The sequence below is a fragment of the Struthio camelus genome, chromosome 11 (genome assembly GCF_040807025.1).
Source record: "Struthio camelus isolate bStrCam1 chromosome 11, bStrCam1.hap1, whole genome shotgun sequence".
NCBI classification, from domain to species: domain Eukaryota; kingdom Metazoa; phylum Chordata; class Aves; order Struthioniformes; family Struthionidae; genus Struthio; species Struthio camelus.
Window position 1 is genome coordinate 23,699,068 of NC_090952.1, and position 26,257 is coordinate 23,725,324.

General features: G+C 48.2%; 1 protein-coding gene across 9 annotated transcripts in view; it reads left to right on the top strand.

Annotated features, from left to right (window-relative positions):
* The window catches only part of GPC3 (glypican 3), a 142,051-nt gene that overhangs the window by 95,473 nt on the left and 20,321 nt on the right, over positions 1-26,257 (top strand). For 5 of the 9 annotated variants that reach the window (XR_011143428.1, XR_011143427.1, XM_068956860.1 and 2 more), the window contains one exon: positions 20,510-20,669. The exons of 2 other annotated variants lie outside the window; for them this stretch is intronic. Coding sequence is in view for 3 of the 7 variants with exons in the window: in XM_068956860.1 (XP_068812961.1) it covers positions 20,510-20,669 (160 nt within the window). In the remaining 4 variants the exon portion in view is untranslated. Of the gene's footprint in view, positions 1-18,631; positions 19,591-20,509; positions 20,670-20,976; positions 21,142-26,257 lie in introns of those variants that run through there. 2 more of the 9 variants (XR_011143429.1, XR_011143426.1) reach the window with 2 other exon arrangements.

Here is a 26,257-nt window from a genome sequence, read left to right on the forward strand (position 1 = left end):
GGACGGCTCCAGAGTGGGTGGTTTCCAAAGCCATTTGGCTTCCCCCGTGCTTTTGTAGGGCTCAGCCAGACAGCTCTGTCCTCAGCAGAGGTGGTGCAGCGCCCACGCAGCCCCAGCCCGACTGTGCCGCCAGACTTCCCGGGCATGTGCGGCATGTCCTGCCTCACCACACGTGAGCTCTGTGCAAACACATGCAGCGAGCGGTGCCTCTCTGGCAAAGCCAGACCTGCGGGGCACACGCGGAGCTGTCATCCAGGCCATGTCCATGTATCCCTGCGGCACAAGGGCAGGTAGCTCTGCTGCTGGGAGGAGGACCGATAAGGATGGCGGTGCCCCGAGCGCCAGGCACTGGGCACGGATGGATGTGGCACATGCCTGACGTCAGCTCTGGGCAAAGGATTCCCTTTGGCATTGCCTGGTCACTGTGGGGACAAGTTGATGTTGAGCAGGGAAGCAGCAGAGCTGGGTGAGACCCTCTCTGCACAGGGACGGAGCTCCCTTCCCAAGGTCTCATCTGTGCAGGTACAAGCTCGATCTTGTCTCTACTCATCAGGCTGGGCCAGGTTAGGTCTATGAACAAGCACCCCAGCTGCCAAGGGATTAGGTGGCACCTTTGCACTGTGTTCAGCTTGCAATGGATGCGAGGCTGGTGAAAGAAACTGCCTGTTGCATGGTGCAGCTGCCACAGGGAGTCTGCTGCTGCAGGGCCCCAGCTGTGAGGTCCTGCAGCTGGATTCAGGGAAGGACTGTGTGCTTGGGTGAGCAATGAAACGTTGATGTTGCGGTGGCAATTAGAATAGTAATAGCAAATCGCTAACTCGAGCATTAGCTGAGCCCTGCAGGGATCAGACAGAAGCGTTTCTTGCATTGCTCAGTTTGCTTCGCATATCATGGGAGTTTTATGAGACGGAGGTTGTGGGGTGCGGCGCAGGTGTCCTGCAGCGCATGGGGCCCTTGTTCAGGGTGAGGTGTGGCTTGGGGGTGTTTCGGGCAAGTGTTGAACTTCCCAGAGCTATTGCCTGGTGTCAGCACGTGCCTTCGCCTGACTAGCTGGCCCGGGTCTGGCTCTGGACTCTGCTTTTGTGTCTGTGTCACTAAGTAACTCCAAGAAGGGTTGTTTCTCAGTAGCTTGATAGCTTGGACCTCTGCACTTTCGAGGAATGCAGTTTTGGGACCTCGTGGGGACAAGTACTCCGGCAGTAATGTGGTCTTTTAATACAGCTGAGCTGCCTGGTCTCTCCGGAGGGAGCTTTTAACCACCAGGGAGCTTGTTCAGAAGTGCTCCAAAGGGAGGTTTTTGACAGCGGTGGGTTGCTGAGGTTAAACCAGAGCTGCACTTCCCAGCCTGGTGGGCTGCTGGGGCTGATCTGCCTGAAGTTGCTGGCTTAGCGACTTTTCTGCTAACCTCTGCTTTCCTGCTCCTGGGCCTGTTTTCATAGCCGTTCCCGGTTTAACCCCCGCGCCCTCGGACACAGGCATGCCTCATTAGCTCCCGTCTGGGAGTCTGCACCGCGGGCTGCGGGCTGCTGGATCCCTGGCGAGTGCCCCGCCGCGCGGGAGCGCGCGCTCAGCCCGCCGTGCCGTCACGCATACCTTCCATCGCAGAGCGATGCCATCTGCCAACAGCCCGTAATTATTAAAAGGGGGGGGGGGCGGGGAAAAAGCATAATCAGCTCCCTATTAAGTGGGGTAGAGGGCAGGCTTCAACCTGCAGGTGATAATGATATTTTGCCGTTCACAGTGAGAAAGTCGCATGGAACAAAACATGGTTATTAGTGTACTTGAAAGTGCTGACACAAAGTGGTTGTGAAATGCTGGCTGCCAGATTGGGTCAAGTTAGGTCTTTTGCTGAACTGTTCAGTCTGCCGAGGAGCTAAGATTCGTGGAACGAGAGACCCTGGGTAAACATAACTCGGCTGAACCCAGCTGCTGAGAGCAGCCGACTGCCTTTGTCAGGCACTGGCCTGAGAAAAATAGAGATAAGCGGGTGAATGCTGCTAGCTGGCTCATGATCCCGTACAGGGCTCTCTCTTGTTCTTTTGCCGTATCCCACTGGAAAGATGTAGCGTTGTTGCGGGGGTCAGATGAGCTGTTTTGCACTTAATGGCATAAATACAAAAATTTGAAAAATCAAACCCACCTGTAAAATTGCATTTGAGAAAGGCAGGAGTTGAGAATAAAATTGGAAAGTGATTTTTGAAAATTAGTTGTGAACCTAGCTGTTAATGCTGAGGATCCATAGTCTAAGGTAAGTGGCTCGTATCCCAGTAAAGTAACTGTAGAGAGTACTTAAATTTGTGATTTTTGGGTGTTGGAGCTCACCATCGCGTTCATTACTTGGCCTACTGAAGTTTGGTGATCACCGTCACATCTGGAATGCATCTCGGATGCTGAAGAGCAGGAAATGCGGAAGGAGCGACTCTGGATGAGTTAGTGGTGTTTTTCAGGTGTTGGCTGCAGATCTGGGTAGCAGTGTGGACTCCCGTGCTGGGCAGGAGTGAAAAACAACTTACCTGCCAAGCTCAACTGAACAGCATCTTTGAAGGTTTTTCAGATGTCTGTTATCTTTTGGAGAAAATAACATCTTTTTGAGTGTTTGTAGTGCTCAGAGCTCTGAGCTGGCTTTGCCACGTGATGGGTGGTATGTTATGGATCTAGCAGCATATAATGAATTCTTTGTAGTTTGCTGTTGTGTTGGAGGAGCTGGAGCTAAGATTTCAGAGATATGGGTAGACTGGGGAACTGTTCTATTCAGTGTAATTTTTGCTAGAGTTCCACGCCATTTTCTTTTACTTGTGGATTTTGTTAATGTCTGTAATTTGCCGAAACTTAGCTTCCATTTATTTCAGGCTGCTCACGCTGCTGAAAAATGTGTGTTCTTTCAGCTCCAAATTTTGGAGCTTGCTTGAGCTTGGTGAACGTGTTGTGTGAGGGAATCACGCTCACTGATTAGCTCATGTCTTCTCAGACTTGAGTCTGGAGAAGCGTACGTGTATATGAGAAATTCTCTTCTGCCTTTTACAGTGTGAAATGAGAATGTTGTTTGCGTATTAGAATGCAATCTGCGGAGACTGGAAGGAGTACAGAAAGCTTGAAGCAGAGAAAAGGGGAAGTTAAAAAAAAATTGCTAGATTTTATTAATTTTATTTAAGTGCCTTTTGTGAAGCTGAAATAAATAAATGAATAAACCACGGCTGTCTGATGAATGTGTTGTCTCAGGTCAGTACTTTCTGGATGAGTCACACTCGGAGATGCCTACTCATCGCATCAAAACTCCAGACCGTTTTTGCTGCACTTAAAAGTGTGGTGGTGGGTGGTACTATTTTTTGTGCAGCGGGTGGGCGAGCTTGCTTGTTATTGCCATATTGGGACAGAGACTTTTTTCAGTTCTGCTAGATGTCTACCAAGTTGTGATTTGAATTATTTTTGCTCTGCGCCCAGAGGCACGAACGGCCCATCCGTAAATATTAGCGTTGTTATCTCAGCTGGGAGGCCAAGGGTCACCTTCAGGAAAATGAGCTTGAATTGGTCCCTAACTTGTATTTCCCAGAGCGGACAGGGTCTGCTTATAGCTTGGAGGGTTTTCACTCATCCTGTACGTGAAATGATAATGAAATTGAAAGGTTATTCAACGTCAGCACGAGTTCTTCATGGCTTGGTGGCTTCCCTAGTGAGAAGCAAAGTGCAAGGTGAATTTTTTTCCTCCAGTCAGTCAGGTTTCCCTCTGCTGCAAGGATGTTTAGATGGCTGACAGATGGGGACGAGGTTCCAGTTTTAACACAGGCGTGTGGAGCCAGGAGACTTGCGTTTATCTGCAAAACAGCCCTATGAGCTGGGGCAGTTGCCGTCCCTGTTTTGGAGGCGCGCAGGTGAAGTGCGGAAGGGACTTGCGCACACAGAAAATCCGTGGCAGAGAAAGATCTCCCGAAGTTTAAGCTAGTGCCCAGTTCACTTCCCTTTTTATGCACAGAGAAGTCCTGCTGTTTATCGTAAGACTATCTTTAGGAAGAACACAGTTCTGGGAAGGAAAAAAAAAAAAAACCCTAAGAATAAAATCCATCAAAGGAAAATGAAGTGGGGGAGATGTCTTCGCAAGATTGAAAGGCCTGGAAACGTACTGTAAATTTCCAGACACTGGAGTTCAGGGCTCATTTTGAATATTTCAGATATACTAGAGTCTGACAGTTCTTTGGTTTCCACATCAAACAATCTGTAATTTATTGCTCTGTGTAAGGACTGTGTTTTTATCATATTGCATATTCTCTAGCCAGAAATCTAACTACCATATAAGCTCTTGAAAGAAAACCCTTGGGGACTGGAATCCAGGCAATATGCTTTCACGAGCCCTGAGAAACTAACTTTGATTTATTTCCTTGGAAGTACGGGGAATGTACAATTTCTTGGAATATTATGACTGTTGCACAGAGCAGGATCTCGCCACCTTTCTGTTTTCAGTGTAAAGACCTGATCCTGCAGCGAGGTCCTTGCGAAAGAGCCTCATGCTGCTCTTTGTGGGGTTTGTAGCAGGATCAGAACCAAATTTTGAAGTTTACGAGGCGGTAAAACACTCTGAATATTCAAACGAGAAAAAAATTAAGCAGAGAGGAGTGAACGAATGAGGACGGAATATACTTGGAGTTTGCAAAAGTGTGCACCGCGAATGTAGATAGCTCTGCTTGGAGCTGGCTGCATCAACCCACATACTCGAGGTTTGTTTGTAGGTTTAACAGCCTATTAGGTCACGCAGGAGTTAATTTGGAAAGAGGCCGAAAGGCCACAACTTGAGTGAATTAAACATAAACTAACTGGGCCTGGGAGCAGTATGATGCCCTTGTGCCCAAGGGTCTTCCAGCCCCGGGCTCAAAATACCAAGCGCGGCGGGGACCTCCGAAGGGGTTGAGCCCCGCACGGGGCCAGCTGGCGGAAACGCTTTGTGGGACGCTGCCCCGGGCGATTTGGGGCTGGGAGTCGCTTCTGGCTAATTTTTCACTTTTAAATTTAATCAGTTAACGCTACAATATCTGAAGCGCAGTGTACGCGTAATATAATCTCTCCAGTCCTCAAAAGGAATTATTAATAAATACAGTAATTACTTGGACGTGCCTTTTGTTCGGCGTTATTAAACAGTTTGTAGCAATTAAAATATTAAAACCACATGTCATCGAACGCAGCCAGACATTTCAATTATTTCTTACTAAGGCTATTAAATAAAATGACAGAAGATTTGTATTTTAGTGATAAACGCGTTTTGGAATGCATCGGCTAATTCCCTTTTTTACTGCACAAAATAATCTGTAGCTCCACCAAGTCTGGGGCTGGTATTTAAAGACTAGCTGCGTTGTCCTTTCGTGCTTCCGAAGCCGTGCCGTGGTCCTTGTTACTGCGCCGCTGCGAAAGCGCCCTTGCAGCCTCCGACTCCGTATGGCAGCGAGAATTACGGGATTCTGCCAGGCCAGTTAAATCGGGGCGTGTGCGATGCTCAGTAACCGAAACATAATTAAGTGTGAACTTACCTTGTTTTGTTTTGTTTTGAATCCAAAAACATTCTTCCTCCGCTCTCATTTTCAGTAAGAGCTGAACTTTGCGAGTGCCGGGTAGCGCGTGTGAGGACTGCACCTGCAAACGTCCCGGCTTTCTCGGGTTTATTGTGGGAACGTTGGATCTGTGGGTCGCACTAAACAGGTTTTCTTTAACGGCCTGAGGTTAGTTGAACCCTGCATTTGTGGGTGTGTTTTTAAACAGACGGTCACTAGCTGATGTATCGCCTGGGCTGCGTTTGCTGGAGTTTCTCACCTGCTTCGTGTATGGTCTTCCACGACGCAGGGAATCGTAACGGGTGCACTCTTAAGCCCCACGCTTCTACTGCTTGTGGCCGTTAAGCCTGCTATGGAATGTGAGGTATTTCCCATTTCAAGTGTAGGAAAGGGCACTAAGAGCAAAGTGCGGTAAATAGTCCCATTTCTAGCACTGCTCGCTGACACTTAGGGCCAGAGCATCTCCTGTGTGCTGCTGAAGTCCAATTGCGGCTGCCGAGCAAGGTGGACGAGGGCTATTTCCCTTCCACTGCCGGAGTTTCACCCTGCAGCAGGGAGAAGAAGAGGCCAAGGTACTGATCGCTCGCTGTTGCTGTTGAGTCCCATCAATATCCAAGACTCCTCATTTCAACCCTTTTTTGCAAAAAAATTTCAATTGTAGGGGTTTTCTTGGATCACCTGAGTCCTTTGGTCAATCCCTATGTGCTGTATTTTTTTTCAATAACAGGAATGCCGAGCTGTTATTTTTGAGACGAGGCTGACTCTTTCTTGCCCACTTCCATCTGCCTTCAGGCAGTGAGTTTCAGGGACAGGTAGGAGAGGGCTGGGAGAGGAGCATTCCCAGCTGAAGCTGTATATCTCAATTATCTGTAGGAAAAAAGGAAAGTCTCACCTGTATTCCTCTTTTTGCTAATCACTTTCTTTTCTGAGGATCATACGTTCGTTGGTGACATTTCACCTCTCATCTGGTATCAAAATAGACATTTAGCTCAGTTGTGACTCTGGGAGCGATAATACTTTCCGGGCCAGTGGCTCTTGCTGCTTAATTTTCCCAGCGAAAGCAGGAAGCTGAGGTGGCTGAGCTTGGACAGGTTGGAGTTTTTTGGCGTTTTCTGCACCAGCGCGTGTTTGGTGTTCATGGCGTTCAGGTAATGTAAATAATATTTTGTCGCTCTTTCCCTGAAATTTCTCAGCCTTGTGGAAGTGGGGAGCAGTGGGGGAGAGGTGACAGGAACAGGACTCGCCTCTGCCCCATGACGTTAGCCCCTGTGCTGGCTGCGGTCCCCCCATGAGCGCAGGTGTGATCAGGTGTGTCCTGCAGGGAACAGGCTCCAAACAATGCTCTGGAAATCATCTGGAAAAAAAATCCTTTAAAAAGAATTAATTTTTTTTTTTTTGTGTCCCAACCATGCAGCTGATGCACAGTAGCGGTTGAAAACAAACACCAGATATCCTGTACCAGAACTGGAGTTTATCCTGTTGTGGAGGAAACAAACCTGGGATCCTTGTGCAACAAAACACATCGGCAAGTGGACCCACTGATACCAAACTGAGAGTTAATTATGGTTATTCTGGGCCTCGTTAATCATATCAAGTATCACCTTGTGCTCTGACTCAGCCCAGTAATTTAATCAGTAGAAAATGTAGGCGATGGCCATCCTCTGTGATGATCCCTGGGTGTCTTGTGAATGCAGTGTGAGGAAGCAGCTGGTTTTGGTACTGCCCCAGGGCTTGTCGAAGACGGATTTTGCTCTGTTTTGGTAGAAGCAACTGGGCTTTTCCCTTTGCTTTTGCTGTCGGTTATGAGTTGTATCTGCTGAGAGGGGTCCAGGGGAAAATTCTCAGCCTGAAGTTGTGGAAAACTTTCCCCAACTTGGTTTCTTTGAAATTTAATTCCAATAACAGAGCATGCAGCTATCTCCAGAGTTCATGGACTGATTAGTATGTTTCTCATTTATATATTTTTCTCCATATTTTGACTTATTGTCAAAGTTTTAAAAGCATGGTCCAGAACGAGATGAGACTGGGATTCTGGGAGCTAATCCTCATCTTCCAGAGCAGGCCTAGAAGGTAACCTATGGTCTTGTTGGCTGGAGAACAAATCTGATTGCTTATGTTCTTTAGAAGAGGAATCAGTAACAATAATGTTACTTTTGATTCCAACTTGATGGCGTGCAACCAGTTAGCAATGATGTTCTCAGGGGAAAGGAGGAAAAAGCAATGAAGTCAGATCCGCTCTAGGCAGGTCGGTCTAATGCCGTCGGCAGAGCTCCTGAACGCCGGCTCTCCTTCCCGCTGGGTTTTGTTTCGTGTGGTTTTTTTCTCAGAGTTGCAGCTTGTCAGCAAAGCATTTCTAAATGGACGGGGTGGGACAGTCAAAAGCAAGGAGCGTCCTTCTGCACCACTAGCCCTATGTGCAGGCTTTTGTGGCTTGCGTGAATACCCTAAGCTGTGCCGCTCCAGAGGGGCCCACTCCAGCCCATCTATACCTGAGCACCAAGAATAAGTGAGCTGGAAGTTTTGCCAGTACAGTCCCTCTGTTTCACCAAATAATTCTCTCTCCAGTGAGGAGTGGAACAAGGTGCCTTCATGACTTTGTTTCCCCAGAGAAACTGATATGCACCTTTCTGGCACAAGTGGGGCAGCCTCCCTAGGCACCAGCCACGGATGTCCGAGATGAGTCTTTTCAGGTCCTGTTGGTTCAGACAGGCTGCTGTGGATTTACACAGTACTAGCATTGGAGGAATTACTTGTACGTTATTACAGTGCTGGAGGAATCAGCACTTACTGCTTTGGTATGCCTTTGACTCATAGGCTGGCAGTTGTCACTAGGGCACTGTAACATGCGTTTCTTGCAACAAATATTATGAACACTTTCCTGGTCTGAAATGGAAGACGTGTCAGCTCTACACCTCATCCAGAAATCCTGCTTTAAAAGAGGGCAATCCCTTTTTTAAAGCGTTATCTCGGCCTGTTGAGAAGCCGAGGCTGCTCCTGGGACCCTCTCCAAACGTACTTGCCCACCTCCAGTTCGGTAGCAGCCGACACAAAGCGCTGCAGCCGCGTAAGCTTTCATCCAAGCTGTGCTGCTGTCAGAAAGTGAATGAATTTTTGTACGTTTTAGGAAATGAATAATTAGTAATCTTGTTCCTTTTGTTACACCTGCTGATGAAGCAGATGTTTGTAATCAGGCAGGTCTTTGAGATGGCAGAAGACTTCCCTAGTCAGTAAGGCTGCTTGAACCTGAGCGTGTTGGTGCATGTGTAAATAACCATTGCAGCACGGGAGGACTTTGTCAGTTGATATCATTGCTTGTTAAACTCCTTAGCTTGGTTTTGACATGTAACTAACTGCAAAGGCCACGTTATATTCTAGTGCTCTTGCTATTGTGGTTTGTGCTGCAAGAGATGGCTTTTGCGGCACATAAAATGTTGAGACCAAACAGGGAAGGTTACATTGCGGTAATATTCATTGTGTATGGCCTTGCTTGACTATTTTGTCAAGGGACAATATTTAAAAGAAAAAAAAGGTGTGTTTGGCTGGTGTTTCTGAGGACATGCGTAAGAAGAAGCTGTCCTGTGAAACACTATGGGAGGAACTAGGAGACAGCTGGCCTGGGATACGCATCTGAGTAACCACAATACACCATGATGGGCAGGAATTCATTTTTTATTCTTGGCAGGGCCCCTCAAATACCTTCCACCTACGAGTGGGGAATGAGTTTACTGACCTTTTCCTGCAGCACATATGCTGGTGAGCCTTGTGTAAGTGCCTTTCGGGGCTTCCTCCACGAGTGTTGGGTCTCACTGGAGGAGGCTATAAAATCACTAGCTTTGAGCCTAATTTAAACATGGAGCTGCCTCAGCTGCTCAGCTGGTGGCTGTGCATCTGTGTAGGAAAATCGCCCTGTGCAGGGCTCCTTCTGCTCCTTGCCGTCAGCTCACCCCTGGAGGCCTGCATCCTCGAGGGACTCCTTTTTGGTGGACGCGTTCAGTATTGGTGATGAATTACACCCCGGGTTATCAGCAGTGCTCATGCTGGAGCTTGGATATTTCTTCATCTCGTCCGTGGGCCCATCCCAGGAGCCAGGTGCCAGCCTTGACACCTGAGAAGCGGCGTCCGTGATGTTAGTTGTTCTTGTTGGGTTTTGGCAGGCAGCAGCCATGCTCTGAAGGCAGAGGAGAGGTGTGACCCAGCCCAGGAGCCAGCCCAGCCGCCAGCTGTTAATTAGGAACCATCAAGGCTGGAGAGACCCTGTTTCTGGGATTACTTCTGGTCTGATTTGTCTCAGATAAATGCCTGTTTAATGTGAAGTGCATAAATAACTTGTGGCAGCAGAGCAGTAGGCTCTTAGTGCTACCTCTGGGTGCTCCCCTCGCTAGTCAGCCCCCCTGGGAGCAGTAGGAGAGTCAAAAGGGTTTTTCTCCTGGCGTCTAAAGGACTTCTCGCCCTTTAGAGAGCAAGAGGAGTGAGATGTCTTGTTGGTCAGACTGGGGCGCCTTCCCAAGCCTAGGCCGCCGGGGAGGTTTGCAGCCCAAAACGTAGGCTCAGGTGAGCCCCTGGTGTATGTGCCCAGGGTGAAGGTGTGAGATGGGTACTTACACTGCAGGGTTAGGCATGAGCGTGTGTGGCCTGACCATCAGCCCAGCTGACATCGCAGCAGCTTGGTGGTATTCACGTGCCAGTGTGATTGCAGTCCCCGAGAGAGCGATGGGCTGCTCGGCAGAGAAGCGTGTCTGGGCTCAGCTTGGCAAAACCTGTCTCTGGTGTGAAAGGCTGGCAGGTCCCCAGGGAGGGCAGGTAGGCAGCGATCCCCTCCTTATAAGAGGTTTGGGGTTTGTTTGCCATTGAGTCCTTCCCCTCCTGCCAGATTTAAATTACCTTTAGGGTGGCTGCTGGAGGGAGAGGGGCAGGTATTCTGGCAAAAACCTTGATACAAGACCAGGTTGTGCACAAAAATACGCGATTTGAGAACTCCCTCTCTATTGGGAGCTTTAGGGGAAAAGGGAAGCTGCGGGGACAGAGGTTTGCCTCTTCTTGGCTTACAATGTGGCAGAAGCAAAAGTGGGGAAACTGGAGCTTCTGGAGCAGCTTTTTGTTTGGTATTTCCTACCTGGTGCCAAGGAATCTGAGCCAACAGGAAATCTCCCAGCTCCTCCAATTGGGGCTTGGGGTGAACCAGCTGTGAAAAGGCAGCAGGGACCTGCTCTCTGCTTCAGGCCCTGCCTTCGACATGCTGTTTCCCCCTCTATAAAAAAAGTGGGGCCTCTTTACCAGACAGTCGGTGGTTGATTGCTCTACTTCCTACCAGAGCTGTCATCTTCTATGTGCACCTACTTTGTCGCTGCTTGTTGTCTCATGTTTTGTAGTTCGGTGACGTGCTCACTGGGCCTTTCTGCGCTGCGTTTGGACAGCCTAGCCAGCTTCTGCTCCAACATAACTAAATAAAATATGGAAAACATGGCTAATAGCAGTGATAGGCCCTGGCCCACGTAAGCTCTCACGCCCCTTCTTATCTCAGCTGCCAACCCCCTGAGGGGTGGCTGCTTGGCAGATAGAGAAGTTGGTCCAGGTTCCGCTTCATGGAGTGATGCAGAGTGGGTGGAAGGGAGAGGGCAAGGCAGCTGGGGTTGCTGGAGAGGAGACTGAGAAACTTTGTGAGGAGAAAGAGGAGGGGTATGGAGAGAGAGATACAAATGCTGTGGGAAGGGGTTGAGGCAGACAGCTCATCGGTAACCAGGGAAGGAGCATCTTTGCAATGCCTTTCCCTTGCAAGCCGTCCTTCCTCTGTGTGTGCTCCAGACAATGCTGTATTGCCATCTGTGTCAACCTAGTCAGTATCGTCTTCTGTCACTGCCTTTGGCCGGTCCTACCTGCCACCCACTTTCTGTGACAGGTGAGCAATCCCTTGTCCAGACTAAGCGGGTACCTGTCTGGTGATGACTGTTCTTAGTGGCTCGCTTTTCTTGTTTCGTTCTTTTAAGCAGTCTGAACACATGTCATATTGGTCTTGAAATATCAGCTCTTTCCCCGCTGCAGACCTAAAAGTCTGTCCCATAGGACGAATGTGGTGTTCTCCCATTTATCAAGAGGCAGGTGTAAGTGCAAATGGTTTCCTGGGTTGTGCATCAGATGTCTTCAGGAAACCTGTAACGTAGCAGGAGGTGCTCTGGCATGAACAGCACCAAATCTGGAGCAGTTGTGGGCGCTGTGGCAGAGACTGAGACTGTGGAAATGATGCAGGTCAGCCCAGGCCAAGTGAAAAGGAGCTTGAAAGAGGTGTTTGCAGGAAATAGCTGCATTTCTACATTAGTTACAGAGAAAAGAGAAGCGGTAGCTCATAGGAGTCAGTCTGATCCTGGGGGGGGAAAGATCCAGACTCCAATAAGGTGCTAAAGAGATCGTGTGCTGCCTGATCCAGCTGTGAAGTTAATGATGGATTTTTGGAGTTTGCCATGTTTAATGGGGATGGACAGAATATAAGAAGGGTTAGTGAAGTACCAGGAACAGCTTGCTCTCAGAAACGCAGAGGAGGAGAAAGAACATTGTAGGAGCTTATGAAGAGAAAAGCAGCAGCTCTAGGGTATCGCCATTGACGTGGGGTTCAGGAACAAGCCGTGAATAGACCTGTACTTCCTTGTTTTGTAGCAGGCTGGGCTGGGCCCTGTGGCCCCTCTCCATACCCACGCTGTTCTCTGTTCCTTCCTATCGCAACACAAAGAAAAGCCATAAATAGCCGCGGAGGTAGAAGGGGAAGGAACTGCCTATAAGGTGAAAGAGCTGATCATAAAGCCCAAGTCATCTGTTTTTCATATGTGCCCTATGATGAATGAGCATTTGTTTGGGCTGGGGAAGTAACACCTTCCCTATCTGGGAGAGAGTGGCCAGGACTCAACTCTGCTGCCTGTTGTGGTGCCAACGCAGGTTTGTTAACCTTGCTTTGGCGGAGAGCTCCTCAGCATCCTGTCTCATGAATTGGTGACCTGAACGGGAGGAATTCATAACGGCTTGTCAGCTCCTTTGGCTGCTAGAAGAGATTTACTATCCAGTATGGGTTCGTTTTAATTAGAGTCAGCGTTTAGGGGTCCTTATCTGTCTTCCTTCACCCATAGGGATATTGTCAGTTTTGATAGCTAATCTGGAATTAAGTTGATGATCCATAGAAACAGGGCCACCCCTTGGCCAATAATTCACTACTATCACCAGCCTCTTTGTGCTATCAGGAGAGAGACCAGAAAAACTGATTTATTGGCAGCTGAGAATGTCTCCTCTGGAGTTTGCGGAGGCAATGAAGAGGTCCTGCTGTGCTGGTAGATCCAAGGTGAGGACAATAGGGCTTTTCTCCTATTCTAGGAGATACTGTTTCTGGGGTGAGTGGAAGGAATGACAGCAGTTAACAGCAAAACGTAATTGTGGCTGAAGAGCACAGTGTTAACTCTGAGCTGCAGATCGCTCCTTTTTGCCACTCTTTGCCGCAGGCTGGTGTGGAGCCCCAACGAGCGAGGCCTGGGGCAGGCACGTGAGGCTGGCCGGGCCGCAGTCTGCCGGGTACGGCGTCAGCTGTCTGTCTGCAGCTCAAAATCTGAGATCGCTCAAAGCCAGCAGCGTGTGGAAGTGAAGAATTTGCTTTTGGAGCAGCTGATAAAACAGCTGACGTTCCCAACTCGTTGTTTTTCTAAGCGCTGAAAATGACTTTTCCAGGTCCAAGGCCTGCTTCCACTTTATTAACATTTGATTAGCAATTACTCCTTGTTGTGCTGAGCTTAAAATAGGAGTACAATTAGGAACAGGTTTCTGCTGTGCCACGTCTGCCCTGCCAAGGTGTATCCAACGGGAAGGACTGCAACGAAACCACAGTTCGGGCATCCTCCTGCTGAAATGGGTTCTCCAGTCTCTGGGGTAATGTTGTCGTCAGAAGAGCAGTGGTGTCTGCCTGTGCGTACGCACATGTCCTTGCCAAAGATCCAAATATTTACAAATATTTCTATTGTTTTAAATCCCCACTTTCCTTTTTTTTTTAGTGGAGTTTTGTGCCAGGGGATGTTGAGTTTTACTGCAATGTGTGTTGCATTTTGTTGCTGCCCAAGATAGAGAGATCCTTCGAGAGCTTGCAAAGAAGCAAGCGAAAAATGATGCTGTTGATGCTGCATTGAGGTTCTGCTTGTATACGCTGTCTTGTGCCGCTGAGGGGCCCTGTTCACCAAAAGGAGCTGGGAAATAGTGAAGTGAAAGGTATCAGTGAATCCTAAGATGAGGCTTGGTCAAATAATAAAGAAAGTATTTGCTAATAAAAGATAATTTTTTCCATGCTATTTCTTGGGCTAATAAGCAGAGGAAGTGGAGAGAATCGATTCTCCCTGTTGCATGCTTGTATAGGATCATACCACAAAATTCAAAACACATGAGTTTTCGAAAAGTCCACAGCTTCACCCTTTTAAAATGGGTTCCTTTCCTCGATTCTTGTTTGGGCTCAGATAATGACCTTTGTAAGCAAAACAACACCAGCTGTATTTCATAATGGGAGTATACTTCTGTACGTTGTAATGAGCTGTTAACAGGGAACACTATCGTGTGAAAATCTGCACGTTTCCCATGATGCTGCCCTGATTTAAAAGCCACCCGTAAATTATTCGGTGTTGCAGATTTAAAGGTCAGGATTGGCCATCAGATATATATTTTTCTCTCTCTCCAAAACAATGTTTTCAGCAGGCTGGAATTTAAAATAGAAAAACCTGACTTACTGGGAATTTCAGGAGTTATGTAGAAAGTAGGGTGGCCGGTTGTGTTGTGTACCCAAAGGCGAGTGGGCAGAGAAGGTGGCTCGTACACGGCAAGGGGAAGAATAGCTCTGCTCCTTTGAAACCTTCTTATTGAGACTCCTAATGGAAGGCATCCAAAGTTCAGCGGTCAGTCCCGAGCTGGTGGGTTTAGCTGAGTTTTGGAAAGGTGTATAGCAGAGCTGGAGGCTGGTTTTCAGTGCTGCGTTCGGTTCCCAGGGTGCCCTTCCTGACATGCAGCAGCACTGATGGACACGCGGCTGGTGATCCAGAAGAGTTTCTGCAAGAAGGCACTTTTTGCTGGATGTGAATACTTTATTAAATGTATATTACAATTTCGAATATTATTCTAGCTGCAAGTTCAGTCTTCATTCTCTCCAGCTTTTTAGGTTTGATCATATTCCAGGGGCTTACTAAAAACATGCTAAGAATTTCAGCAAAACTCTGTGGAGCACTTTTATTAAATTCTTTCAGTCGTGCAAGCTAAATTAAATGACAGCTCTGTCCACCAAAAGATTACAAATATCAGTCAGGCTTCTCCCCTAAACTCATGAAGGAATTAAATGTTTTTCTAAAAGTCTTCTATTCCCCTTAATAATCTGTTTGACTGTTCTCTTTACTTTACATATTTTTGAAGTATGTTGAAAGGGATGATTTCTGCCCTAAGGGAGCACAGTACTTGTATCTCACTGTCCATATTTTATCTGAATTTGCGGGCACAATTTTGGTATTGCCCAAATTGATATATGCAATACCAGGAGCGTAGTTTCCAAAATGAGAAAACAGCTATTAAGGTCTAGTCCAAGGAACACAATGTTGACTTCTTTTCAAGGACTGGAGATTAATGATAAAAAGCATATTGCAGCCCCCACTGTTTATGTTAAAATAGGAAAAACAAGACCAGGTGGCTCAGTGGGTTGGTAGGACGGTGAGCTCTGAGTAAAGTGGTTGTTAAGAATGAGGAGTTATAAAGATTTCAACGCATGATTGCCCGTCCAAATCCAGCTGAGTCATCACCCCGCGTTGCTGCCTCTGTTTTTGTCTGGTCACTGCACGGTTATGAATAATCTGTGTAAACCACGCTGGAACGCCCTGCAGAGCTTTCCTTGCAGAAATGCTCGGCGCGCCATCCTGATCTTCTTTTTTAAGCTTCAGCGACACCGCAAAACAAGCCAAGTAGCGACTATTTATACACAAGCCGCCCAGGGCTGCCTGATGCCCCTCGTGCTGATGTCCTTTCTTGGCTGATGCAGCGCTGGAGATAGCGCAACGCGGCTGCCACGCCGCTCCTAGAGGGTCACGGTTTAAAAGTGGCTGGATTAGAAGCAAAACATGGGCTGCGTGCTCAGCTGACGTGTGTTTGGGCTGGCAGAGCTATGCTCGTGATGAGAAGCAAAGGTTATGTGTTTCTTTCTGTAATTATTGTGCATTAGTTACCAGAGACAGAGACAACATGCCCTGTAGACACCTTTGAGAGACACTTGCCTGCACACAGACTCCTACAATTTGTTCTCTGGTTTACGCTGGGTACATTAGTGTATTTTTATGATGGTGCATTTTTATGGTTTTGCAGAGAAGAACAGATATGACTGTAAACTCTTACAGCTGGATGAATTGTGAGTAAGTTAAGACTATCTCGTTGTTGCATACTACTTCAGCGATCACTGGACTATGTATTTTCTTGCCTCTTACCATAGGCTTTAAACCACAGGACATGAATAAACTGTAATGTTAGGGTAGTAGTTAGCTTTGGTTGCTATTTAAGGATGGAGAAGCTGTGTTCAGGCCACCAAATGTAATTTCGTAAAGCGCCCAGACCGTCATGGAGGTTGTGTAATGATAGATTGGCATGACTGTGGTGTTGCTCTTGCTGAAGCTAAAGCGTACCACCGTCTCCCCTGAACAAACGGTACCTGACATGGTAGGGGTGGGATCTCCGCAATGTGCTAGGTCTCCTAAAGGTGTTGGTAGGTTCCGAGGCTGGGACAGGTGTCCTTCTGGCCCCAGCTGTGTTGCCTGGGGGCCTTTACTGCCTACTAGTGTCATTGGCCGGGCACAGCGGGGCCCTGCTCTCTGGTGGAGCTGTTGGAATTCATCCATGCCTGCTAGTCTAATAGGACTTCCTCATTGCTTCATGCTACTTGAGTGACCCTTAGTCTGTGGGTTGTCCCAACTCTTATCGCGGACTTCAGCTGCAAAACTTGACTTACTGAACCTCCCTGAGGATATTAGTAGCTGGGAACACGTGGCTGAGGCTGGTGTGGACCGAGCTCTTGTCCTGGAAAACTAGGAGTTGAAGGTTGTGTCCGCGCTGCCTGTGAGACAGCGGCAGCTTGTCGTCGTAGCGGTTAGGTCTGGAGGAGCAGCCGGTCTGGATTGTCGCCGGGCTCCTGCAGAGAGCAAGGAGCGTGTAGGGCTGGTTGCACCAAATTTAGGTGCCTGGAGCATGGGGCTTGGAGGAGACCCACGAGCAAAAGCAAACCTCTGTCTTTGCTATCTTCCTTTTACTGCTTCCCTGGATGATCTTTTCCAGGCTCATCTCCATAAACTTTTATTTCCTGAAGCTTTTTTCCCCCCAAGTCATGCTGTTTCCCTGCAGCGTGTCACCTCTCCTGGAGGGAAGGAGGATGCTGGCTGTGGATTTGACCACGGTGGGGGGGGGAAGAGCAGATGGTGCAGCGTTTACAGTGGCACGGGGGCAGCTCTGCCCGAGCTCTGCAGGGCTCGGCCAGGGCCACCTGTGCGTTTCTGAGCACCTCCGTGCCCTGGGATTCCCCAAGAGGCCGATTTTTGGGGCATCGGGACCTTTGCTTCCCTGAGGCTGAGGGTGGCATGCCTTCTCCAGCCGTCCCATGCAGTAGTCCAAATAAAGCTGGGTTAAATTACAGAGCTGAACCGGAGTTGGGTGTGTGGTAACCCCAAACTGGTGCCCGTGGAGAGGCTCTCGTTACATCTGCGCTGGGAGGGCTCCAGATCCACGCTCGCTTTTCATGTTCCTCCGTCCGTGCCCGCTTCTCCCTGTTGCATGGTGCGGACCAAAGAGCCGTGAGGCACGGGGCGGACTTTGTCGCTACTGACGCGCCAGAACGCAGGACTTGCAGTTCACCGAATCGCAGCTTTTCAAAGCCTAGGCCCACGCGGCATTTCCCAGAAAATTCCTGTTTTATTGTGGCTACGAAGGCGGAGAAATTAAGCTTCTAATTTATGGCATGCCAAGAAAAAAAAATAGAAACGCTCAGTGATTTTAATATTTGAAAACACACAATTGAAAAGTGCTGATCCCCCTCACCGCTGAGCTTATTAAATCTGAAAATGTCCCAAAGCTTAGCTCTCTCTGCCGGAAAGGTGCCTAGGCCCCTGCTGTTTGAGGTGAGTAGTGCAAGTTATGCCTCCGAGATGCACGATGGTCCCTAATGATTCATTGCCTGCCTTGGGTATCAAGGACCCCAAAAAAGCAGCAACGAGCGGTCGCAGCAACGCGAGCTCCTGTCCCCCTGCTCCACGACGGGCTCTGTTCGGCAGTGGTGCGTCGAGGTGGTGCATCCTAAGCGATGCAGTTAGTTATGGTGCATGGGAGACCCTCGTTGTACGTTCCCCTGGCCCCGAGCTGAGGACTGCCGTTAGCTGGTCCAAGGGCAGATGAGAGGTGCCAGGCTTTGTGGCTAGTGTGCGCTATGCTTTGGAGCCTGTTTTCCCCTAAAACATTTTGTACGTGCCTTGGGCTTAGTCTGGAGGGGAGAAATGTTATAAGTGAGGGTATGAAGGCCTGGCCGGTCCCAGCGTTAGGTTTGTGTGTGAGGTCTTCCCCGTGCTATGCCCAGTGCTGCAATTGCCTTTTTTTTTTTTTTTTTTTTTTTGGTGGTCATGCAGTATTCTGGGAAAGGCCTGTAAATGATGAAATAGAATAAAATACAGTTCCTGAAGAGCAAACGCGAAGGGGCCTAACCAAAGCCTATTGAAGCCCGTGGAAACGCTTCCCCCGAGCTTCCCTGAGTTTTGGATCAGGCTCCGTGCGTCTGATGGGGAGAGGAGCTGCCTTTTCCCTTTTCCCTCCTGCGGGAGCAGGTTATGTGTTTTTGGGGTGTGCTGGCCCAGCTGATTTGCCTCTTGCTCTGGAAAGAAACCATGAGCCAAAGCTGTTGCCAACGTGCTCGTGTCGGTGCAGGGGTGTCCTTGGCCCAGTCGCTGCCTGTGCCGGGCCAGGGGGTGACATGGCTTCACCTGCACCCGTCGCGGGGCTGTGCATCGCCCTCGAGGCGGGGGAAGAAGCAGGAAAAATACCCCTACCTTTCTTGAATGTTTCCTTTTTTTCCTCCGTAGCTAAAAGCGTGACTGTCACACAGGACAGACTTTCGCACGCGAGAGGGAAAGGTTTGCTGTGCCGCTCCTCTCCGAAAGATGCAGGGTGCGCAAGTGGCGTGGATGGGAAAACCCGCAGCGGTCTCACGTCAAGCCATTTGTTTTTCATTACGTTATGCTACTCTAATATAAACAATAAGGTATGTGGACGTTGCCGTGGACAGGGAGAGCCAGATGCTGAAAGCATTCCTCCAAGGCTGTATAAACTTCAGCAGCTAAATATTTTAGGAACTGTTTTCTAAGGCTAGCTTAATAGTTTAAAAATATAACCTAGATTCCAGATATTAAAAAATGCCTTGAAAGGCACGCATATTGCTGCAGTAGATGGAACTAACTAAACCCCTGAAGTATGCAGAAGGCTTCCATATCTTCTGTTACTTATCCTTTTCGTTATTTTTGTTAATGCTGAGATGAAATTCAAGAAGGCTTTTTACAGTGGAGCAGTAGTGATAGAATTTTTCAGCATATATTAACCAGCTGACTCACACTTTTTCAAAATGAATCTGGGTTTATGATGAAATGTTTGGGTTATTTTAGCAATAGCAAAATCGGAAAAGTCAGCTTGAAGAGGAAGCCAATATCTGAGAGCGTGTCCATTCCTTCCAGGCACTGCAAAAGGGCAGTGCAGAGAGCTCCCACCCATATTTTGAAAGCAATCCTGACCGGATATACTTGAATCCCCTTCCCAGTGATGTGGAACCTGTCAAGACTAGTTAGGACTTTACTTTAAAACATTTTAGTTGTTTTTCTGCTTGCAAGCACTGGAGTGAGTTTGCACAGATTACAGGGTCTTTCGTTGCTTTGCTTTGCCTGCCAAGGTTAAATCATTCCTGAATCCGTCACTGTTTGAACACTGGTTTCTATGGACATCTCCGAAAACACATCAGGAGGTGTAAGGGGTCCAAGCCAAGCATGCAGCTGTGAGTAGGATGTTTGCGAGCGGTCTTGTTGCGGTCGGACGTCCTTTGGGAAGGCCGTGCTGGGACAAAGACGATCCAAACGTACGCGATAGGATTTGGGATGTTCAGAACTATCCAGATTGCCCAGAGCGGTGCCGGTGCCTGCAGAAATGGTGGGGTTGTGCCGGAGATTCGAAGTGCCTCTTTGTTTTGATTTCTCCTGTCTGCTCCAAACTCTGCTGAAGGACTGCAGGAGTTGTCTGCCAGCCCTGCTGGTTCTCCACATCTTCTCCGGATGGGGCCAGCTCGCCGTGGGCCAGCAGAGCAGATCCTGTCCTTGTTGCAGCAAGCTGGGTTGTGGCTTTTAATATGGTTGGGCCTGGTTTTCTGAGCTGCTGTTCCCTTGCAGAGCCCCAAAACTTAGATGAGCATCCTCTGCACTTCAAGGGTAAGGAATGAAATTTGCAGCTGACTTTGGGGCACTGTAAGGACCTGAGAGATGTCCTGATAGCAGGACTCACTAGCTAGCTACCTCTAGAAACCTCCTTGGTTGCTGACTCCCAGGCCTGGGTGGTGCGGGGTTGCTTGAGGCTTGTGGACATGCTCCATCCTGTGGTGCACGGCTTGCAGTGGGAGATGCCGAAGGGCAGACTTGCTCAGTATACTTTATTCCTCTCTTTTTGTTTCTTCTGTTGTGGTTTTGTGTGCAGCTTTGTCCATGAATGAACCTGAGCTCTTCCACAGGAAAATGTTTTGCCTGAGGGAGAATTATCCATGCTGCTTGCTGGGTCCTCTCCCATCGCTGCTGGCTCTGGCAAGGGATGGGGACCTTGTTCAAGAGAGCTGCTGAACCCGTTCCCTTCGCGAGTATGGGGCGAAGGGGTCAGGCAGCATCACGGGGTGCTGCTACATGACCCTGCGGCACGTCCTTGTCTTTCAGCTGCTGAAAGGGATGGCTTTGCCGCGCCGAAAAGCTCCGGGCAAAACCACAGAGGAGGAGGAGGAGGCGGTAAGCGGTGACTGCGACGATGAAGACGACTGTGACGGGGGCTCTGGAGACGGGGAGCTGCGGGTTCGGAACCAGCTCCGGTTCTTAGCAGGTGATGAGGATGGCACCTTCGCCTGTCTGCGGGGGTCTGTGGATGTCCACGGGTGCTGCTGGGGGCAGAGCCGGCCCCAGGCCCCTGGGGGCTTGTGGGTCACAGCGGTGCCGCGGGAGCTGCTGGCAGCGGTGCTGGGCTGTGGCTCGGCTTGCTGCAGGAACCTTCTGGGACTGTGGCTGCAGAGGTAATGCTGACGCTTTTCCAGGTTGGTTTTGCTCAGGGCAGCCTGTAGGAAAGGGGATGGAGAGAGAGTGCGAGCTGCTTTTTTTTTTTTTTTTTTTTTTTTTTTAAAACCTCTCGATAGGTATCAAAATCGACTTCTCTCCTTCCCTCTTCTGCCGACATGCACGGGAAGCCTGAGTTTCAAAATGAGCTTTCTGTCTGTTGGAGGGCATCGGAAAGAAAGCAAAGATCACTTGACTGCAGCAAACCCTCTTGGTTATTCCAGTCTGGAATTATGAGGCCCGTGGTAATTTTTTTTTTTTTTAAATATCTCAGCTTCATTTTTGAAAGCAGTTTAGGTACTTAGGAGCCTAAAATCATACTGACTGGTGGTATGATGCATTTCTTTGCTTTGAAAACGCTCATCGGGCATTCCTAACATTTCGAGGCTGCCTATAAATAAACATATCCTCTATTACCCATGAAGAGGAGGAAGCAAGACCAGGCGAGCTGGTCAGGCCGCGCGTGTAGGCGATGCACGTTGTCCGCTGAGCTCAAGCGTCGCTGCGCCAGCCTGTGCCGGCTGGTGACTTGGCCCAGTTAACTGTGCTGTGTGTTACTCTTCGAGAGACCAGACAACTGAACCTGGGTAAAATCAGCTTTACAGCTTTGAAGTTTAAGAGGCAAATTTGGGCTGTTAAACGAAGCACAGATGTTTATAAATTCCCTTCCATTGGTCTAGGATAATTAAAATATCCTTAATGAAGTGAGACCTGAAATATTAAAAGCCAGTTTCATATCAAAGATTATTGACACATTATGTAAAATATATAAAATACATATATTCAAATATCAGTTAAGGGAAAGAAAAGGCTTTTTAAGTTCTCCAGTCCAGATCTCAGAGATATGTAATTCAGAGAAGGATAAAATATACTTTCTTCCATCCAAGAACTAAAAATTAAAGCGTTCGCTAAGGAAATTCAGGTGATCCACGTTGTCCTGAGTCGAGAGCAGAGATACGTGTTTCATTTTCCATGATCTTTGTGTCACACCTTTATGCTATTTTAACATGTTTCTAATTTCCTCTTTTACCCTTTCCCGTAATATCGTCAGTGATCTCTGAAGCTGTGTATATAATCCTTTCTGCCTTTTCCTGTCTCTCTAGGGTAGTTTAATCACTGTATTGATCTCCCAGATAACCTGCCTGTCTAGCAATTTAGACCTCTCTTTTCGCTGCAATATATACATGTTATAAGAAAAGAGGAGTTATCCTCCCTGTACTACTCTGCTGGAGGGCATTTGCTGCCGACTTTATACAGAATGGTAAAATATTAACTTTGTGTTCCTGGCAGGTAAAATGTTTCAGGTTGCGGAGAACGGTAGGTTTATCCCAACACAACCTGTAGGCACCAACTGGCTGGCGTTGGCGGAGGTGAGCTGTGCCATCATGGTGGCCAGAGGGACACTCTACTTCTTCATTTTTGCATGCCATGATACTCTATTCTGTATTTCACTTTGGAGCATAAAGGCAAAGTTGGTCAGACAGTGACAGAATCATAATTGGTTGGTATTGGATATAAATCGTGACCCGCTGTTCCAGTTTTATTTTGGAAATGAGCCCAGGAAAAATTGCTGATGGTGTGGAAATACTTTCAACGTTCTCAGAATGATATTTCTTTTTACTTTGAAAGGGTATTTTTCAATTAATTTTTTTTCCATCGTATCATATCGTTTATACATAACACGAAATAAAAGGGACCAGAAACCACTCCACATTTTCCCGCTGTTCCACTAATTCCAAATTTTAGGTTAGTGTTCTGATGTGAAAAGATGCCAGGCATTGAAATCTGGAAATACTTTGTGAAATGAACTTCTGCGTTTAGCATGGCCTTATCTCCCTCCTTCCCAAGGTGGTTACCCTGTAACAGAGACGCGAAGGGCTGGGGGCAGCTGGCTTTGTGTTACTGATGATTCCCCACTTATCACTTATGGGATGCTCTGCGCTGTGAGGGCAGAAAAGGAGACAGGGTGCATATCGTGGCGCAGGGATCGAACACAGGAGCCCACCTCAAGCAGGTCCCAGCGCCTCTGCTGAACCTCGGCGCTGCTGTCGGGGTGCATCGCTTGACTGCATCATTTTCCTTCTCGTAGGGGCCTTGTCCAGCTTGGGAGAGAGTTTCTTTGGCCCCATGGTAGGAGCAGCGAAGGATTGAATCTGCCTTACAGATACACTTGGCAGGCTGCTCTGTAACATATGTCCTTGCATTATCCGGGAATAACACAGAAGAAGTTCACGTGGCCCTGTGAGATGGGGTTGTGGGCTGCCTCTGGGCCACGTGCCTCAGGTTCTTGGCCCTGCCCTAAAGATCTCATGTAGTGGGATCAATATGTGAAATAAAGACTTTAACGAGATGTGTAAACATTCAGTGTTGCAACGGAGTCTGTAGCGAAGTGAACTGCAGAAGGATGTGGATCCTGCGGTGGATGAGCCATGCCTTGGAAGGGAGGAGAACTGGGTGGCAGGATGTAGGTGCTAGGTTTGGCCAGAAGTTGGGTGAAAAAACTGTCAGATTTTTGCCCTCTCTGCGGTCTTGCCCCCTCCAAGGTCTTTGTGGGAGGAAGCTCAGTACTGTCCCACCCAGCACGCTGGTCACTGGGACGGTGTCTCTCCTGGCAGCCCAAGTTTCTCCTGCGTGGGTGCTGCTGGCCCTGCCCGTTAACGGGAAACATGTGCTGCTCAGACGGGCCTTACCATGCTGTCCCCTTGGAAGGTCTTGAAAAACTAGAGACTAAAAAAGAGTAAAATTAAAAAAAAAGAAAAGTCAGTTTTCAGTACTGACTAGTTTTGATTTATCGCCTGTTGTATAAAATGTAACCTTTGTTTCCTATTTATAATGACCCTGTAATAACTGGACAGCCAACTTAAACTTAATGATTTAAACATACTTGCAAACTGTCAAGTCAAAAGTTTGTGAGTGACTATAAACATATGTTGGTGAGCACTATATGCTAATAAATTCATTATTATGTTGCCCCAGTGGGAAGCTCTGAGATGGTAGGCTTTTTTTATGATAGGTCTTTTATTGTTTGTCACATCTGCAACACATTAAGGATTTTGAAGGCAGATAATGTTTACAATGAGAGAAGGATTGAAAACCTTCCAGATCGGTGAAGAGCACTTCCTGTTTTTAAACGGGATAGCCGTGGAATCTGCACCACGTCCATGTCGCTCTAAAAATAGAGACGTGTACATACGCACACATATATTTATGCCACACCAGTGGCAAATCATGTCTGCGAATAAATTACAGTATTTTCCCCCAAATTGCGAGTCAGTGCAAATGTCTTCCAGAATCTACGCTACAAATGTACTCGCACGCAGCTGAAATCAGTCCTTCTAGGTCTTGTTCCCAAAGCAAACAGATACATCCCTCAAGATGCTACGAATAACTCTGAAAATAAAACTGGGACGCGGGAGATGCTGCTGCCCCAAATGGCATTAGGCTGTAGGGAAGAGGAGACAGGTTTTCAGGGTGCAGGGGGCGAACTGGCAGGCATCTGGCCACTGGTCCACTGGGACGAATAAATCCCTTTGAGGAGCCAGTGCATCACCTGGGAGTGCTCTGAGTGATCCAGCAACCGGCGTCAGGGGATAAGGGGGAAGATTTACCCTTCCAAAATATCTGTGTTAGGCAGTAACAAAAGTTGTCTTGGGAACAGATGGATTTGGCAGAATTAAGTAGAAATAGTTTGTCCTGGGAAGGGAAGTTGGCCTCATCCCATGAGATATGTAAGGATAGATGTGTGCAATAAAGATATATAAAGATGGCTGTGTGGTTTGCGTGTGTGTAAAACAGCTCCCCTGCCTGGCTGTTCCTCTTGCCTAACCTGCGATTAGTTTTGCCTTTCTGATCTCCTTCGATTATTTGTAAGGGGAGAGAGAATTTGAAGTTTGGGGCCAGCAGTAGCTCCTCTGCTAGCCCAGCAGGCTCAGCCGAGCTTTCCTGCATGCCCACGGAGGGGAGGCCCAGGTGACCCCAGCGCAGAGAGCACCTTCTCTGGGTGCAGCTCTGGCTGCTGACCTGCACCTCCAGACCAGTGGGGCTAGCTGTATGCTGGTGGAGTTGGCCAGGGATCCCTGTTGTACCCAGCTCTGGGTGAAAGTCAAGATTAGCACAGCGTGTCTCTTCCTTTACTGAGTTCCATAACTCTTTAATAGCTTCTAACTCGCTTTGCCACTGAGTTGTCCTCTTGGCAGGGTGGTTTCAAAAGGTCTTGTCAAATTGCAGGCTTGAACATCGCCTTGGGCACTTGCTGAGGGCAGTCGCTCTGCAGGTAGGAAAGCCGTTTGGTTGGCCTCTCCTTTATAAATATTGCAAAGACGTTGTTGCTTCCAAAGAAAAATAGGTAAAATCAGAGAGTGCATCGCGTCTCTGACAGTGAGCTTTCCAGAGAGAAGTTGTGGTCCTCCTACCTGGTGGTGGACCGTGCCTCGCTCAGAGGTCTCGGTGTCAAGATGTTATTCCTGGAGTTCAGCAGAGATTTGTCTTTGGTGACCTCCCTTTCATTAGCCCTTTTTCGCCCAGGTATAGAAGTGGGTATTTGTGCTGGAAGAGAAGATTGCCTTTCAGGGTCATTGGCCACCTCCACTACATGCTGGTGTATCTGCACGTAGCAGAAACGACCTAGTGGATGTACCGAGACACCATATGCCTTATTTTGCCTGCACTGGGCAGCAAACCTGTGAGTGCTCAGGCAGCTCTCAGGGCTCAGCAGAGTCCGTGCTTGTGCTGGAAAACATACCAACAATATTTAAAACGTTTACAAGATCATCTCATCAGATCCGTTAAAACGGTGACTGCTTCTCTGTGAGTTTCTCCATGTGCCTGTATCTGAGCTGCTGGAGTCTGCTGATGCTCCTCTGCTTGGCTGAGCCCTGGGTCCTGAGAGCCAGTTCATCTGGATGTTTATCTGTACGGTGAGAAAGAGATTTTCAAATACCTGATTTGCCTTAAAAAACTCCTTGGGCAGGTGGAAGATGTCCCTGTCCACGTGGATGCTTGCTGACAGCACAGGGACCTATGGCCGCTGTGCCTTCGCAGTGTATGGCCTGCAGGCTTATTGTTGCGCTGAAAAATATCAGGTGGGACCTGTTTATTGTGCCTGGCTCTGCTCAGCCTTCAGCAAAGGTGCTCTGTCCTTGTCACCAGCCAAGGTGAGCCATTACTGTTTGAAGTGGCATCCATCCTCTGTTTTTTTTTTGTTTTTCTGTTCTGCTAAACGCTTTGGGATGTCTAAGTGCAATTTTTGTAGCAGCAACTTTAATCGTTTCTGTTGTTTTTTTGCAACGAGGATGCTGTTGAATACTTGACTGAAGCAAGAATAGCTGAAACATGCTGTTTTACAAGACGCTCATCCTGTCC